Here is a 17,971-nt window from a genome sequence, read left to right on the forward strand (position 1 = left end):
ACAACAGGACCTTTCTTAAGGACAGCAGGAATCTGACATAAAACATTACTCTTATTAATTCAGTGACAATAAGCAATTTTTACAGTAATGGGGATTGAGTTGCACATTTAGAAGTTTACATGCTTCTCCAGCAGACTGCATGCTCTAGAGCAGCGTGCCAGGAGACAAGGCTGTTTCCAGTGAGTACTTAATTGTTAGGAGTGACAAGTGATGGATGAAAAGGAAGTATCCTTTATCAATGATACTGCATGCCCTTCAGATACCTCTAACATGCCTTTGGCAGAACTCAGCCACCTTGCAGAATTTGCATTTATGTGACAATCAGTTTAATGTTCAGTTTAACATACTCACCTCGTGAGCATGTTTTGAGAAAGAATCAGCACTGTAAAGCATAGCTGCAGTTTTCTCTTCCAGTTCTCCCAGTTTCTGTCCTCTTTCATCCAGTGCCAGCCGGGCTCGTGCCAGTTCACCAACGACACCAGATGCTGCTCCTTTGACACCTTCGATACCCCCAGGTCCTGGAATATGCTGGGCAAGACTCCTTGATGCCTTCCCAGATGCTGATTCTCCAACTGGAGGCATTTGCAAAAGCAGCAAATACAGAATAGTAAGTTTTTCTATCATTGTGACATAAATATCACTGAAACTAGTTTATCTAGTGGTGTAATTTCTTTGCATGGAGACCAAACAGCTTATTTTAGGTATGACTGAGCAACACTCACTACTCTATGTTAGCAGATGTTTCTACATAAGAACTGAGGCATTCAAACATATTCTTAAGTTTCCAGGTAGGTTATAAAACTGTAAGCTCTCCACAGCTCAAGTGTGAAATTAGAATTCTGTTGTTCATCAATAAAATTGTTGAAAAAACACTTCACCAGCACAATATAGCTTCTTTAATGAGGAATGTGTTTTGAGTTCAACAGAGAAAGCAGGGTATTGAAATATTGAAAAGTTGTGGTTAGTTCTGGAAGTGCTTTGCCAGCCAGTGTGATTCCACCAGCAGAAGTTTTTTTTTGATGGAAGCATGCAGACACCTGAAGATTAGGTGTCAATGCTACCATTATTGTAAAAACCTTGCAAAAAAAAAAAAAAAAAGGAAAAGGAATGTAAAACCACAGTATGGCTGTAAGAACAAACGAGCACAAAAGGTCAGCTGAACAGCGCCAGACTTCAGTGATAGCACTGACTACACTGACTTTGCTCTTAATGGCACATCAGTCACCCAGTTCAATCTATACAGCTGATGTGCCAATCTCAAGCAGAACTGTACAGACCACAGAAATATGAGTATTTGTTTCAAACAGCGAAATATTGCTTGAATATTTTCTTTTTTTTACCTCCAGGAAAAATAATATTAACTGGTTAAATACATTTTGATGCAGTATTTCCAGACTCTCTGATTTGATTTTATGCTACTAAGAATAATTTACATTTAAATTAGTCCCATAAAGATCTTTCTGTGAATTCCCAAAACAAGAGAAATAATTTCAATTATTACAGATTCTGCTGTGACCTCATGGTAAATATGGCTACATTAAAGATATTCTCAAATGGCTTTTGAATTGTCATTGAAGTCTCTGTCAGGTTTTCTTTCATTCATTAGGATTTTTTTCTTCCATTCAATAGTATTTTCCTTCTAAAGATCCAAGCCAAAACTTAATGGTGGAAACTTGACATGATATAAAGAGATCGCTTCTAAAGTTACATGTTATTTTTCCTCTGTCTCATTCATATCAAATTATAATTTGTGCACATAAACTTCTCTACTGGAATACTTCACCAACCTTCCACAGTATTACATATACATATATGTATATAAAAACGCACAAAAAAGAAAACTTTGACACAAAAAGTGACCTCTAAATAGCTGATAGTTGCTCAAAATGTACAGGCACAAGAGATGAAGTCTAATTTTTATTCTGTAGAGATCAAAAGAACCACCATAAAAGAAAAGATTGGCAGGGCACCTTGTCCATTTTGACAGATACATTTCACATTAATAAGAAAAAGGTTCTTAAAAGGAAGCTTGCATAATATGGTGTTGCATCTAGCAAATATCTAAATAAATAAATGGAAGCTATTTTCCTTAAATATATTTAAAGTGCTTAATGCCATCACAGTAAAAAAAAGTAATCAAAAAACCATTGAGAAAATTATAAAGCAATGAAAATTTTGCTAAATCTGAATTTTACTGTCCTATAAACAGAGGACTGAATTAAAACATCATACAGTTCTGCCCTTGCTGTCATTTCTAAAGCATTTCTGCACAAGCAAAACAAGGAAAATCTGGCAAATAACTGAAGTAGACTGAAATTTTAATTTTCTCACTGTCCAGGATAGAATTCTCCAAAAGCAGCATAGATAGAATCATGGTCAGTACTACACGCTTCATAAAGATGAATAAAAATAAGATTATAAAACAAGAAATGGTTATAAAACATAACCAAAATGTTATAAAACAAAACTCATCTACTGCAGAATAAATGAGCTAAAAGAACCTGTAAAAAAAAAACCATCCAAGCTTTTCTGATCTTGTTGGTAGGTTGTACAACATTAAAACTATGAAAAAAAAAAATTTGTCACTCCCTATTTTACTCTCCTCTTCACAAAGGTAATGTTCTGTGAACACAGGTAATACATTCACCAAGGATCACTAGGTTCCTTGGGAAGAAATACTAGAAAAATAACAATTAATAATAACTTACAGAGTTCTTCTCTGTCAAGTGATTGTGCCCCACCTCCGAACAGGCCTTTGAAGAACCCCCTGTTTGGTGCTTCTGGTGTTTCTACAAGAGTGAAGAGCTCACCCAACATTTCCTTTGCAATGAAAAAGAGATAGAAAAAGGCATAAATTATTAAAAATAATGGAATATTCTTGCACTTTCTGGATTTGTTTAATGGATTTGAATTTCAAAAGAAATATGCTTTAATGAGCATCTGTCTTTGCAAGGTGATGTAGGAAATAGAAAAATGAAAAACATATTAAGAAACTTGTCGAAACGATCTGCTTCTGATGGTTGCAAGCTCAGAGCTCATAGAATTCAGAAGCAAAGAAATGCATTCAAGTAAAGCTTATTTGCCCCTCTACAACTTGGGCAAGACTTCTGACTTTGTTCTATTGAAACTGCATCTACAAATACTTATATCCACAAAGCAGTATGAAAGTAGAGCCTGCAACTCTGCTGTTTCATTATTCTATACATCTACCAACCTGAAGCATGACTGAGAATTTTTCAAGCTGTTAACACCCCCGAGACATAATAGCTTCTTTCAAATATCCTGAGTTGGCATTCCCCACTTGTGTCAGCACACACCTCCCCCAGTGTCAACTGATTAAGGGAATTTTAATGGCATGTTAAAGGAGGATATTTCCTGTTGATCAAAATGGAATTAAGCAAGAAACTGATTCAGCTACAATAGGATGGATGAAACAAAAATTTAAGGTAGAAGTGATTTATTTAGAATCAGACTCTACAGTGAAAGAAAACAAAAGGGGAAAAAAAAATCAAAGCACAAAAGCCTAAATGCTCAGCTCAGGATGTATCTAAGACAAAAGTGTTTTTTTAAAAAGAGTTCATTACCTGAAGATTTTCACATGTTTCTTGGCTGTAGGTGAGCCTCTGTATTTCAGTTGGTGAGACAAGATAGAGTGCTTGTCCATTATCGGTGAAGCAGAACGTTCTGGCTATCCGCATGTTGGTGAGTGGCAGGTAATATACATCCAACAACGGCCTTAAACTGGGCAAACTTAAGGAAAAGAATTAAAACCCCATTAAATATAGCAGAAAAGTCTCTTATTGATCAAATGCTGATTTTTAAAATGCAATACATATTTTTTTCTCTTCACCATCTGCATGATACCACATAAACAGGTATCATTTAATGATGTTACAGAATCTCAAAACATCAGATTTTTCAAGGCAGCACCTCAAAAGTGAAATTTAAACATCTGCATCACAGATGTATTTAAAAGCATTTTTTAAAAATTATAGTCTGAGCATGTAAATCACAAATTCAGTATTTAATGAATTAGGCATTACTGAATAATTACCAAGGTATTTTGATAAGTATGTACCAGGAGTTTACAATTAAACATCCTGTCTCTTCTCCCAGGTTAATAATTTCTCCTTTACTAAAAATAAGTCTCAAAGATCTCTCCTCAAGAAAATGTAGATATATTACGAGTGTGCTGTCAAAGGAAAGCAGAATACAGTAGCTTCAAGCAAGTTTATTAGTTAAGTCCCCCTTTGTTCTCTAACTAGATGTTGAAGAGAAAGTCCTCTTACAGCAAAGTTTGCTTACCTTGTATTTTTGGATTCTATACATATAACTGCAGAACTTACTGTATCAATCTACTGAAGAAGAGACAGCACACTTGGGCTAGAGCAATATTCCCCTACCAAACATTCCTCTCCCTCAAAGTGATAATAAATGCAAGGGAAAAAACACCTGATTTCTTGACCAGTAGAACACAAAATAAACCACTGTCTCAAACATCCTCTGCAAAGTTCTTCTAAAAAAATTACTAAAGTTGTTAGCTGCCAATATCCCCATAATTCAATACACAGCTTCTGCTGCAGCCACCATCCACATAAGGTTATTAATTCTAGACACTATAAAAGCAGTCAATGGGGAAAACTGAAGTTAAAATCTAAAAAAGATGTAGTAACCACAACAGTATCAGGCTGTTTTCTTTAGTGTTTTTCTTTTTCTTTTTTCTTTTTTTTTTTTTTTTTGCATGATGCCGAGATTGCCTTTGGAGGCAGGTTTCAAAAGTGAGAAATAAAACGCAATATTCTCTTGTAAGCATATCGCCCAGATATGACACCTCTGCCACGCATGTCTAAAATAAGAATATTCCTGAGAGTCAGTTACAGGGAAGTGTTTTGCTTCAGATCAATGGGAGCATAAAACATTCTTACAGCTTCAAAACACAAAAATATCAGATCAAATAGGACAAGTGTGATATCCATGAGAACATTTTCATAATTTCTGTTACAGATATGTTTGTTACTAAGTACTATCTGAATTTATTTCAGTAGTTAAGTACTGGGCATCTTGGGTATGACACAGTGCTCTGACAACTTTACATGAACTGCACATAAGGTCCATCTCCAGCAGCAATTCATGCTTATGAAATGGAGCTCAGCATTGGAATCCAACTTCCCCACACAAGGAAACAATTCAGCATTTATAATTTACCACTTATGTAGAGTTCATTAGAGAACAACGTGAATCCTGAAGAAGGCAGGATTTGTTTCAATATATGATATCTGAACATAAGTTTAGTTTTAGCAGGAAAAACAATACTGTTTGCCCTGCAAGGTGAGCAGCATTTTTTAGAGATGTTTAGAATACATAAAACATGGGATATATACCAATGGAGTTACAGACTTACATACTACAATTAAAAAACAAGTTTTGATTGTATCAGTTTTAGTTTTACTCCTAAAAACTTCCTAAAGAAGTTTTTTTTTACAGAGTTTTCCAAGCTGAAAGCTTCTTTTGGCAACCTTAAAATAATCTTATAGGAACTTTACTGGCATAATTTTATAGGGCCATGTTCTACATTCATCTTATCATCAGGCCACAACTAAACTGCAGGTGCAAGCGTTTAAGTATATACACACTGCTGGTTCAGAATAAAATAGCACTTAAAAACATTTAACATAAAGCACATGAAAATTACATAGGTGACCTGTAAGTATATTTAAGCACTACTGCTACAACAACAACATGTTTAAACTCCTAACTTAAGCCCTTACTTTACTTAGTACTATACAAATGGCAATTTATCTTGCCTTTATAGCCTAGGTTTGAGCCTTTAAGGCTCAAGCAAGCTACGTGAGAAAATATTGAGGCATAAGTGTGATGCAAACAGCAGCACAAAAATAGGCAGAGTTCTGGTCAGGTGCAAGCTAAAGGTCTGACTGAAGGCACTTTTCTCCATCAGGAAGTAAATTCAACTTTTAGACAAACTTAAAGTCATGGACCTATATCACCTGTTTGGAACTGTGTGTTGAATCAGTGTAGCTTGAGCTAAAGTGGTAAACTTTTTCATGTGTTAAAGACATAACTAACAGGAATGTGCAGTCAAAATTATTCAAGCTTAAGTATTAGAGAATCATCAACACTGAGTGAAAGTAATTTTTTTTTAATTCACCATCCTGTGGAAAAGGAACCTTTCTGTGTAGCAGAAGACTATTTCTTTTTGTATAAGTTACTATCAAACAGGTCTTACCTAAAAGTCATAATATGTCCATTGGCACAAAAACATGCAAGGCAGATACTGTTACTCAACGACACTATGTCTCCACGAAGAACAAAAGAAGTCTCTGTTATATTTTGCTTATAAATACAGTTCTGGGATGGCAGTGAGATAACTTTTGCTTGCTTTTCTGAACATATCACTGCATATTGGTTTTCACTGATTTCCTGAGAGGAAGAAGGGGACACTGAGACAGGTCGTCGTTTTTTTGCTTTTTCTTTTTCATCTTTATCCTCATGGTGTTCTCTCCAGGTTTCATGTGCTGGTGGGACCAAAGATCCTGTGGTGTCCAAAAAAGCCATTCTCAAGATTGCCCCTTTTAGCCTCAGGATGGTTCCTAGGAAAGAGTAGTTGAGCACATTTCTAAAACAGTTCTCCTAAATTGCTTTCCAAGCTACAAAATACTCCTTTAAGAAGCTAGGAGAATGAAAAGAAAAGAAGAACTTCACTTTGCCTCCCTAGAAAAACAAATGTACACAAACCTTGGGCATTTATCTAAAAACTAATGAAGCACAAATGTAATCGGGAAAATGTTAAACCAGTTTTCAAGGGTAAAGTGGGTGCATACTCTTTTATTAACTTCAAGGGAAATGTATTTGTATTTAAGTTCAGTGTCACAAATGCAACTCATTTAATTCTCTCCTGATGAGTACACAGTATATTTAATATCAACAATAAATGTTATCAGTCAAAGGTGAGCACCATCTTTTCCTTCAACAGGTTCAGAGAAAAGCATGTGCAGTTTTTTTATTTCTCCCCTGCAGTTCACATTTGAATGTACTTCTCTAGCTTGAAATGAAAAAGTATTCCCTCCTTACAGTTCAAATCACTGTCTCTGTAGGCCAGACCTTTAGCAAATCAATTTTATTTTACCTTAATTCATTTACATGTAAGTAACAACATCAACATCTGCTAAGTCCAAAATAAAAAGCAATATCTTTTAAGGATGATGCTGCAGATGCAAAGGGGAAACACACTGCCTAGCCTGCAGCATTGCTTTTATGACCAAATGTTACCAAATCTGACCACTGCTGCCAATCCCTCACTCAATGGGCACAAATCCCATGTATGGTCTAGATGTCCACTCCTCATCATTCCTGAAACCAAATGGCATTGCAATTTGTATGTTTGATACCATCTGTGTAGCAAAATGGCTAGAGCAGCATGTTCTGCATGAGACAGTGGTAGCAGGAAAGCTAAATCTATGACTGACAGTCTATCCAATAAACCATGAATACAAAATTACAACAAAATTAGTGGCTGTGCATCAGAAAAACAAGATCCAAGACCTTTCACAGCAATTCAAAGGAATACAATTATCGCTAATATTTCAAGCTAGTTGTTAAATTTACAGCCTTAGTTTGCACTCCCTTTTTTTTTGCTGCAGGAAAACTGATTGACTCTTACCTCATGACTGAAAAACAGTAATAAAATGAGCATTTGATACTATTAAGCTCTTCTGCTATTCCTGTTAACAACTACAAATGGTTTCTCAGCAAGCAAACACTAGCTATATTTTTTTATTTTATGAAATTGTACTTACCATTTTTCCAATTTATGAAACTCTGGTAACAAAGTAACCAGTCTAGCTTGTTAAACTTACCAGCTAAATAAATGCAATATATATTTTAAATTAATCAATTATTGAAAAGCAAACCCCAAACAGTTTCTTAAAAAATAGGAAGAACGATAACAATACTTTATCAAAGCGTCCTTTAGCCTGTCTGCTTTGTACATACCACTGGGAGAAACAATTACTGGCTGAAGAAGTCTCTGCTCTCCTCCTGGGGGTAAGTTCAGTACAATGACAAGCACTGTACCCAGTGTGGTGCCAACCCACAGGCATGGGGAAGGTGATGTATCAGCCTTTCTTGTGAAAGTCTCACAAAAATGAAGAGCTGAAATTGCCTCGCGTGACTCTTTATCAATGCTAGTTACACTAGAACTCCGGGATCGACTGAAAGAGTTGTCTTTGACATCTGAAAATAAACCAGTATTAATTAAAAAGAATGGCAAATTGGAGGGATTAAGAGAATTTAATTATTTTTGTTCTTTAGCATCAACTGTATACTAACTATAATGCTATTGATTTTTGTACCCCTATCCTTCATAAGTCATATCTCCTCATGCCCCAATTTCCAGCTGTTTCTTGAGCAAAGCACCCAATATTTGTTGCAGAGGTTGCCATTAGATAATTATAATGAAAAATTTGAAGGCATATTTTTGTCTTCTAGAGCCAGAGAATAATAGTTATCAAGTGGTACTCCTTTAAAAAGCTGAATGACAAACCTCTCTGCCAATTAGTTCATTGAGCAGATGAAAAAAAATATTGTTTTCTTCAACACAGTTAACTAATCTTAAGAAGATATGACTACTTTACTTAAGGAAATGCAGTGACATCTGCCCAGCATGATTGCATGGGTCCTGAAATGACCCACAATATTGTTCCACTTTAGGAAACTGTGCAGGAGATCTAAAAAGCTACTTACACACCCCCTAACTTTAGTGAGGGGAAAATGAATGCTACCAAATGCCACCTGGCACTGTTCTGCAAAGCTGAATATTTCCACTGGGAATGCTGTAGCATAGTGCCAGTAATAGCACTGGATGTCTTGCTCACTGTTTAGCAACAAGTGAATTCTAATGTTAACAAAAGTAAATTGCTGCTCCACTCTTGCTGCATGCTGTCTGTAGGTGTGGCAATACCTGATACATCAGCAGACACTGAATTTATCTATGCATTCACATATTAATGCTGTAATTTCTTATTTCATAATTGCAAAGTTTTAACACAAGACAGTCTTCATCAGCAAAAGTTGGATGCAGTTTATATTATGCTTAAAAAAAAAACAAAAAGTCTTTTGAGTAGGGTATAGATGCAATTGACATTTTAAAGCAGGATTAAGAGCTAAAGAACAACATTCAACCATGTACTATTTGGGACTACTATGTTAGTTTCATTAAATTATTGAAAAACTTTCTACAAAGAATATCTAACATGCATTTGGAAAACATACATACTAGATTTCAACTGACTAAATACACACATCTACTTAACACAGTGAATCTTCTGAGGAATTTCCTCATTCCAACAAGGATAGAAAAAAACCATTGTCCTGTTGAATTTTAGCTGTCAAATATAAAACATGGATTATAGGAACTAACTCAACCAGAGGTTGACATACTAAATTTTCACATTAAAAACAATAAATCCAGTGTAAAACAATGAAAACAATAATTTGTTTTTATAAGTCTTCCAATGACCACCACCTCTTATGATGCTTGCTTTCTTCAGGCTTGAGTATTTTCTAATTTAATGGTTTTTTTCAATTTTAACATGGATTAATCAGTCTGAATATAATCAATCATACAGTAACTGTAATAAGCATAGATTTACATGTGCATTTGTGTGTTCTAGCTATTCGATTTGAAGAACATGTGTACAAATTCCAGAAGCATTGGAATGGACAGGAGAAAACCAATGAAAACTAACTTGTCAGACACATGGGCATTTTTGGGAGTGGACAATCCATTTGAAAGAGAGAACAGAGAGCTAAAAGTTTAACTGCTTTAGTTCATCCTACTTATCCTGAAGTCAAGGAAGAAGTTTGTAAATGGATTTGGTTTAGATGAAGAGGAAGGAACAGCAGTGTGATGAATCACTACGCATCACCAGAAGGATGGACAGATGAGGCTTTTTTGAAGAAGCAAAGCAAGGAATAGCACCTATGGCAGTAGCATCTTAATTGCTGGATTAGAACATTGAAAAGCAATGGTATAATGCAGACAAGGGTATGATCAAGATAACTTCTGTTTTAGAAAGCAGAGAATAAATACAGAAACACATAGTTTAGATTTTATCTGTTCAGAGAGGAAAAGGAGTCGGTTAAAGATCCAAAGACAGAAAATTAATTTGAAAGAACAAGATCATGAAAGAGTAGGTTTAAGAAGCCATGGAAAGAAACGAGAGACAATGATAAGGATAATGAATTCAGGAGAAAGGCATTTCTGTTGTCTCCTACAGCCCATAGGTATGGCCACATAAGTGACAAAAATACAAGCAAGCCAACACTGAAGAACACTATGCAAAAACTGTATCACTACAAGAAAAGATAGAAGCAAAATTAAATGTAACTGCTTAAGAAAGGGATTTACAGATCTGAAAACCTAGAATAATTTTACACAGAACAAAATGTGTCTAAGCACAGATATTCACATACATGCAAAGTCAAAACCACTCAAAAGCTATTGCAATTCAGAAGTTACAAACCATTTTATGAGTTCATCAGAAATGATGTGACAAAAAACTCCTTCCATTATTTCAGTAGAAGAAACAGCAAATATTAAGTGATGTAGAAAACACTGTAACTCTTTCAAGATTGGAAAGTGCTGAAAAAAATTCAGCATTCACTTTTCACCAGTCTTCATTAGGAAAAAGCAACACTTCCAATTATTGCCATCAAAGAAATGTGAGTAGAACAGCAGAATTACAATTGGTTGATACTTAAGTATAAATGTGTTCCAGTTTGCCAAGTATGAAATTCACCCTATACCAAAATTATCCCTAAACCATTGGTGAACATAGCATAGAACAACAGAAACATATTGAAAAGAGTTGTCAAATTCTTCAGCTCTTCTGTGCCAACATGGCCACAGTCAAACTGCTCTAGTTCCAGACACTGAGCTTAGAAAGATGAGGACAAATTCCAGCTCCAGAGGAGATTAACAGAAGCCACCTCAGGTTTAGATAACATAACCTAAACAAGAAGGAACTGCATTCTGTTAGGAAAATAATTCTGTAAAAATGAAATTAGAGATATGATGACAGATTTCAACCACATTAAAAAATGGCTAACAAAGATGGGGAGTATGTGTTATTCCTGTTTATTGGGCAAAGGACAAGAAAAAGTTAATATGGAAGCAAGAAAGTTGGATTAAGTAACAGGAAATCTGTCTAATTAGACTACACAACACTGAAACTTTGTCTGGTATATTTCTAAAAAACTTTTTTATTAGAGGCTCATGAATAGATCAGAGGTTAAATTGTCAAAATATCTGTATCCCTGCCAGAGGATCCTTGCCAATCCTTGGATAAAGAATCCCTGAGAATTGCTTCCAACTTAACATTTCTCTGAGAGGGGCAAGCTGTAACTGTAAATCAGGGCGGTCCAGCTCAGTTTGAGAATATCCCAGTGCCACGGGCTTTTCCCCTTGTTGACAGCAACAGCACCTGGCAAACACACAGTGCTACAGCTCCCATCTGATCCTGGCTGTCTTCTGCTGGGCTGGTGGTGGCAATTCTGCTGCAGAGAGAGGAGCAAGCTGTGGCAGGCAGAAGGCAGCTGCATTTATTACTGCAGGTCTACAGTTGTGCCCCATCGTCTTTAGAGAACAAGTCAGAGGAGCTGGCAGGCGAAGTATTTAAAACAACTCCAATCAATTCATTTGTACATTGTTTTAGGTAGCACAATGACCTTTAGTACCACAGACCTCATAACTGAACTGATCCTTAAAAAGTTACAGTGCATTTTTCAAGAAAAATAAATTCTCAGACTGGTCATCCATCCAAACAACTGTATATAGCTTTACTTTAGAGAGAGTGGTCACAAGACAATTAACATTTATAAAATTATGCCCAACTACTCGTTGAGAGAGCCTCAACATATCCAGTTAAGATATTTCATTTTTCAATTTAAAGTGTATCAGATGGTCCTAAACACGAAGCGGCAGTTTTCCTAATGCTGTCTGCTTATTCATGGTTTTGTTATCACAGCACTACTGATAAAGTGAGTGACAGATACCTAAAAATTATGATGAAAGTGTGATAAGCCATATACAGGAATTGCAGGCTTACCTTATGATGACAGCAATGACATTTTGTGCCTGAGAGTCCCCAAAAAGAGTGGAATTAAAATTTTATTTCTACACTTCAGATAAATGCAACATAAAGTCATGATAGCTTACATAATTCAGGCCTCTTACTTTAACATACTCACATTCAGATTTAGTAAAAATAAAATCAACTATATAAACTTACCTAAATCAGGCTTTAACTCAGTTGGCAAACTTAGCTTCCTGGACATCTTTGCTGAAAAGTGAAGTATATCTTTTTTTTAAAAAGAATAAACATAATTTTGCTGGTCCTTATTTGCTTCTTTTGCAATATTTAATACATAGTTATCTATTACATTCATTGAGGTACTTTAAAGGATTTCCACTAAAGCAGAGCCTCACTTCCTCAAGTGAGTGGTATCAACTAAATCATGGAAGACAGCAAAATCCCTAAATACAGCATCTTATGACTTTGCTGAGCTTGATTTCTCTTCAGGCTTCAGGCAGGACTTAATGGATTGGATGAACTTGGCTTTGGCTCAACCTCAAGTTTTAAATCCTCAGGTGAGAGGTCAGAATTGCAAGGATGTGCAGTGATTCTTGCAAAAAGTTAACATCCCATCCCCCTTTCTTATGCCCTACTTTCTGATCAAACCAGAGACATTTAAAATAGAAAAAAAAAAGAACTTGAAATTACACTACAATTAATGCAGATGTGTAAAAAGGTAATCACCTGAGAGAAAATCCACAGCCTGAGAACCATGAAGACATTACAGAGAATAATCATAAAATCAGCAGTGTACAAATACGTGCAACACATTCAAAAAAACAGAAAGATTTTGAAAATACTGTTCAAGTGAAAAACAGCACTTCAACTCATCCCTGACTTAGAAATTATTTTTATAGGATTGGAAATCTTGCAGTCCATTTAAACTGCAGTACAATGCAAGCAAATGCTGCTACAAAAACCATCACAAATAAACTAGCAGGCATACATACCACTTTCATCTTACTTTCAGTAATTACTGGAGAAGGAATTATTTTGATATAGTTTATCTGCTAGACCAGGAATACACTCTAAAATTATTTCTCAGCCACATGCTTCTGCTTTGATGTATCATTTTTATGATCTTGCATGGGTAATACTTCTTTTCCTAAAGTAGATACTAAGCTTAGCCTCATAATTCTAGGAGTACCTTGTAATGGGTACATCTCAAAGCAGTCTGAATTCTGCTGCTTTTCTCTGTTAAAATTGGAGTTACCTCATTCTAATTATCACTTTAAGAGAAGTCATTCCAATTTTTTCATACCATGAAGAACAGCATGTGACTTAAAGTTAGTTCCACTCCTCCAAAAGTGAAATACTTCACTGTATCATCAATTATGCTCATCAATATTGAAAATTCTAGTTATCTGAGTAGTTGAACAGTTTTATTCCTGTCATACATCATAAAAATTTGAGAACAAGACTCCAGAAATAATCTTCTAATTTCCTTTATGTGTCAATGTTAAAAGTATGCTTGAATTAAATTGAAATTACTTACTCTCAGGCAGAAATGCTAATCACCTATTTTAGTGCAGGCTGAAACTGAAAAGGGCAGCCTGACTACGTGTTTTGTACCCTCATCCTTGCTTTAGCACTGGCAAATACCTAACCTAATGGTGAGGTCAAAACTCATCTAAATGAGGTTTCTGCCAAGGGCTGCTTCCAAACAAGATCAACTCCAATTTCAGATCAGAGCTCAGAGACAGGAACAGAAAACTAGGGTACACAACAGCAGCAGTGACGAGGAGCCCGTCTTTTTGCTGTCAGCTTGAACTTAAATCAGCTTCTGGAGAGATCATGAAATCTCATCCGGAATAGTGAATTTCAGGATGGGCATTCCTCATTACACTTGTTTTCTCTGTTGGAGATTTAAATAACAAGAGCTGAGGTACTGAATAAAGCTTCAAGTATGTACACACAAAATAACTGGAGCTATTTTTGGTTTTTAACAGCTTTCATCATGTGTAAATAACCTATTTAACTAATTGAAGACCAGTACAGTCACTCTTGGCTTTTCAAATAGAAACATTTGGCACAATCTTGACAACTGGGAGAAAATTGACAAAAAAAAAAATTCCGAAGTTACAGATAATATAACATGTAATAGCAAGTATGGAAAAATGTGTTGGATTCTGAGAGCTGATCCAGTTTTAGCTTTTTGTTCCTTAGTGAAAGGCCAGCTGTGTCAACTAAGCTGGTAAGATAAAACAAATTTGTCAGACAATTTTCAACCCACACTGAACTATGCCTCATTAATAGGACAAGAGGATACAAGATTTGTTTAAAAGGATATAATTACTGGAAATTGTGAATTACTGTGCTATGCAAAAACCCCCCAACATTTCAAAACATATGTTAATGTGTCAGAAACCTCAATAATTTAAATGTAAATGAGAAATAAGAACCTATTTCAACAGCAATGGTGCCATCTTGTGTTTAAACAAAAAACTGCCTAAACATGCAGTAAGAAAATAGGAATATTTCACCAGCTAAGCCCTTTTTGACTAACATTATTCAATATTAAAAAACACCCTGCTTGCATTCACATTGGTTTAAGTTTAACAATTTTTGATAAATTCAGGTTTTTTACGCCTCAGATGAAAACCAGCAACATGCTAGATACCTTGTACAAAGCAAAATATATAAATCAGAAAAATGGAAGATACAGGATGGAGATCTACAGAGACAGCATTCAATGTCAGGCTTTTCACTAGAGCTGCACAACAGGGCAGAGGTGATGCTGACTGCTCCTGCTGCTCGTGACTGACTTCAAGTAGTAGCTGTCATATCAGAGTTCAGTATCTCCCTTGTTGCTGCAGCATTTACAGCCCAGACAGAGACCTGGGAGCAGTTGTGCTCCTCCTGGCACACTGCTGCTCAAGGCAACAGTGACTGTTTTGCCTGGGTTTAGTCCTACATTTAATATTTCTCCATATTAGAAAACAAAGAGTAATACACAGGTGCATACACATGTTTTGTCAATATATATAATTAGGAATCATATTAGAGAACTGTCCAAACCCAGGGATTCTTGGAGATTTCTCACAGGTCAGGCTTGGGAAGGTAGGTGTTAAAATATGAAAGACTGCTTTTCCATAAGATGTTGTGTGTCAGTATAGCAGGAACAACCTTCAAATCAAAGAAAACCTGAAGGCTGAGAAGGCTTCTCACTAGGAAGCTGTGGCTTAGAAGCAACAGCCACATTTCATTTGCAGTGGGTTATCCTGAGCTGATGCTTTAAATGTATAGCACATCAGTTTGAAAGCTATACAGTGACTTCTCCTCCACTCCTCTTATTTTAAAATAAAATTTTAAAGATTATAAAAGAGACGTGTCTTGGAGCTTTGACAACTAAGAGAAAAACTTATGAAGCCTATTTCATATAACATCACGCGAGAAATAATGAAGCAGCTTAGAATTTGCAAAGCTCCCTAATAATTCTATATTTGACAACTACACAAAATGAAATATTTACATTACCAATTAACTAATGTTGAAATCTCTAAAATTCACATGAGAACAATAAAACCATTTTATAAGAAACTGTATGAAAACATGTGCTTGGATACATCAAAAATTAGATCAAAGTATTAAAAACACGTTGAAAGAATTGGTCTTTGACATTAGGGCAAATAAGAACTTATTATGAACATTGTAAAATTTGATTCAATGAAAACAGCTGTAACTGTCAATTATGATAGCAATGTTTGAAAAATTTAGGTATACGCTTAGAATTTAAGAAATGTGAGACACCTCTGTCAGTATTAACAGCAGGGATTACAAAAGTTTGGAACTAAATCTACTCTGCTTAAGTCCGTCTACTAATACTTTTTGCAATTATTTCTAAATTTGTAAAGTGCAGGAAATAAATAAGATGAATTTTCCTAAGAATTATTTGACACCGGCTACTAGTACAGTTATAAAGGTTTTTGAATCTACCATATTTTGCAGGCACCTTTGCTAAAGGTTTTTTCCAGAAATGGTTATTATATCTTAACTTCCAATACAATTTGTAGCTATAATATTTAATCATCTGTATCTCTTCATGTCAAATACTTGATTAACCAAATAACGAGTAAAAAAGCTGAAGGTTTTGCTTCCACTGAAGTTGGATCCCAATGTCTTTCTATAAAAATGTCAAAGCCTTAGAAAATAAGTACTTCCTTCCTGTAAATTCATTTACATTTAGTATATTCCTTCATATTACTTCACAGGATATTGTTTATACCTTCAAATATGTGACATTTGTAAGAGAATGGGCTGGATTCAGTAATGGCCACAGTACTTTCTAAAATTTCTAGAAATGTTTAGTTAAATCAAGTATCTCAATATCTCCAAGGAAACAATTAACTATGATTTTTTTCAAGGTTCATCTTTGATGCAAATAAAAGGGAAACATGACCCCAAGGCAACACATTCACAACAGGTCTTTAACTTGACTTACTATCCATTCCTTAGCACAGAGCATTCACAGTTGTGTATTTAGAAGAAGACAACAAACCAGACAAACTGATCAAATTGTTGGTGCATAAAGCATTTGCATGTTGTTTTACAGAAATCTGTAGAAATGATGATGCTTTATATCAGTTGCAATAAATAATAAATTAACAATGGCTTCATATTTATAACTGTGTGTGTGATGTTACCACCTTGCAGCCCTACCACTGAAATGAAATTACCTCACACTTTGCTAGCAGCATTCCTTTGCTTCTTGTTCCCATTGGGCAAACACAGGCATGATATTAACAGCAACTGAAGTTACCAATGGGAATGATTTTAATTCTGTTTTGCACCACATTTAGCAGGTTATATTTTACACATTGACAAGGAATGGAAGAACCTTGAACTGACTGCTCTGTGTGCCAGTGCACAGAGCTATGACCATGCCATACACATCAAATACATCTAATTCATCCCCGAGAATACAGTTGATAGCAAACAATTTGTTTCATACAACACGGTGATGTTGATGACAGTGACATATTTTACAAAACTCATTGTCCATGCACATTTGGTTGTCAATTCAGTTTAAAACAATGAAAAGCAGAACCATGCAACTATTAACACAGGAAAGGTGTTTTATTTACATTAAAGAGCTTAGAAGTAAATTCAGAAAGAGCTAGAATAAGCATGCCAGATATAGAAAACATGGTAGCAAAACAACCACATTAGTGCACAGCAAACCACTCAAAACTATGAAAATGCAAAATAAATAATTAACTTTGGGCTTCCAATAAACTCTGCAAATTACACAAATCACAGTATAACTTACACCCTGAAGAATGCATTGCTTATAAATAAATGTTTTTCTTTTTTTAGCTGTGAAAAACATTTCAAATACTTTCAGTTGAAAGGCTTCCAGCTGAAACAGATGTGAATGGCTCTACAGAATCCTCATTAGCATACTTTATTAATGCTCTAACATAACTCTTTGAAAATAAGTGGAAAAAAATAAAAAGAGGTCACAGTCAGTCAAATTTTCCATGTGTTTTGCACAAGACAGTGTGTCTTATGTTCAAAAGAGACAAAAGGGAAACATTACCTCAAAGGACATTGATATAACACACACAAGATTAGGTCTTGTTTTTCTCATGGTTTTCTCAACCTGAACATTAGGCTCTAGTTACTCTGAAATTCCTTTAGGGGAACATATTAAAGCTCATGTAAAAGACACTAATTTCTTTTTTAATTACAGATGAATTCACATAATGTATTATTGACAGCCATTTGCTTTCTTGACTGATATTCAGACTTTTGCTGTCCTAAAATTGATTTTCCCTGCTATTTCTGAGGTCATTGCAAGAATGTCTCAACACAGGGCA

The 17,971-nt window shown here is 35.3% G+C and overlaps 1 protein-coding gene across 12 annotated transcripts in view; it reads right to left on the reverse strand.

Annotated features, from left to right (window-relative positions):
• The window catches only part of STXBP5 (syntaxin binding protein 5), a 115,712-nt gene that overhangs the window by 6,113 nt on the left and 91,628 nt on the right, over positions 1-17,971 (reverse strand). For 8 of the 12 annotated variants that reach the window (XM_074537570.1, XM_074537571.1, XM_074537568.1 and 5 more), the window contains 6 exons: positions 12,309-12,359; positions 8,011-8,250; positions 6,245-6,608; positions 3,585-3,750; positions 2,709-2,820; positions 352-572 (listed from right to left, as the gene is read on the reverse strand). In XM_074537570.1, the coding sequence (XP_074393671.1) occupies positions 352-572; positions 2,709-2,820; positions 3,585-3,750; positions 6,245-6,608; positions 8,011-8,250; positions 12,309-12,359 (1,154 nt within the window). The remainder of the gene's footprint in view (positions 1-351; positions 573-2,708; positions 2,821-3,584; positions 3,751-6,244; positions 6,609-8,010; positions 8,251-12,308; positions 12,360-17,971) is intronic. The other 4 variants (XM_074537578.1, XM_074537577.1, XM_074537576.1 and 1 more) reach the window with 1 other exon arrangement.

The sequence above is a fragment of the Zonotrichia albicollis genome, chromosome 3 (assembly GCF_047830755.1).
Source record: "Zonotrichia albicollis isolate bZonAlb1 chromosome 3, bZonAlb1.hap1, whole genome shotgun sequence".
Classification (NCBI taxonomy): Eukaryota; Metazoa; Chordata; class Aves; order Passeriformes; family Passerellidae; genus Zonotrichia; species Zonotrichia albicollis.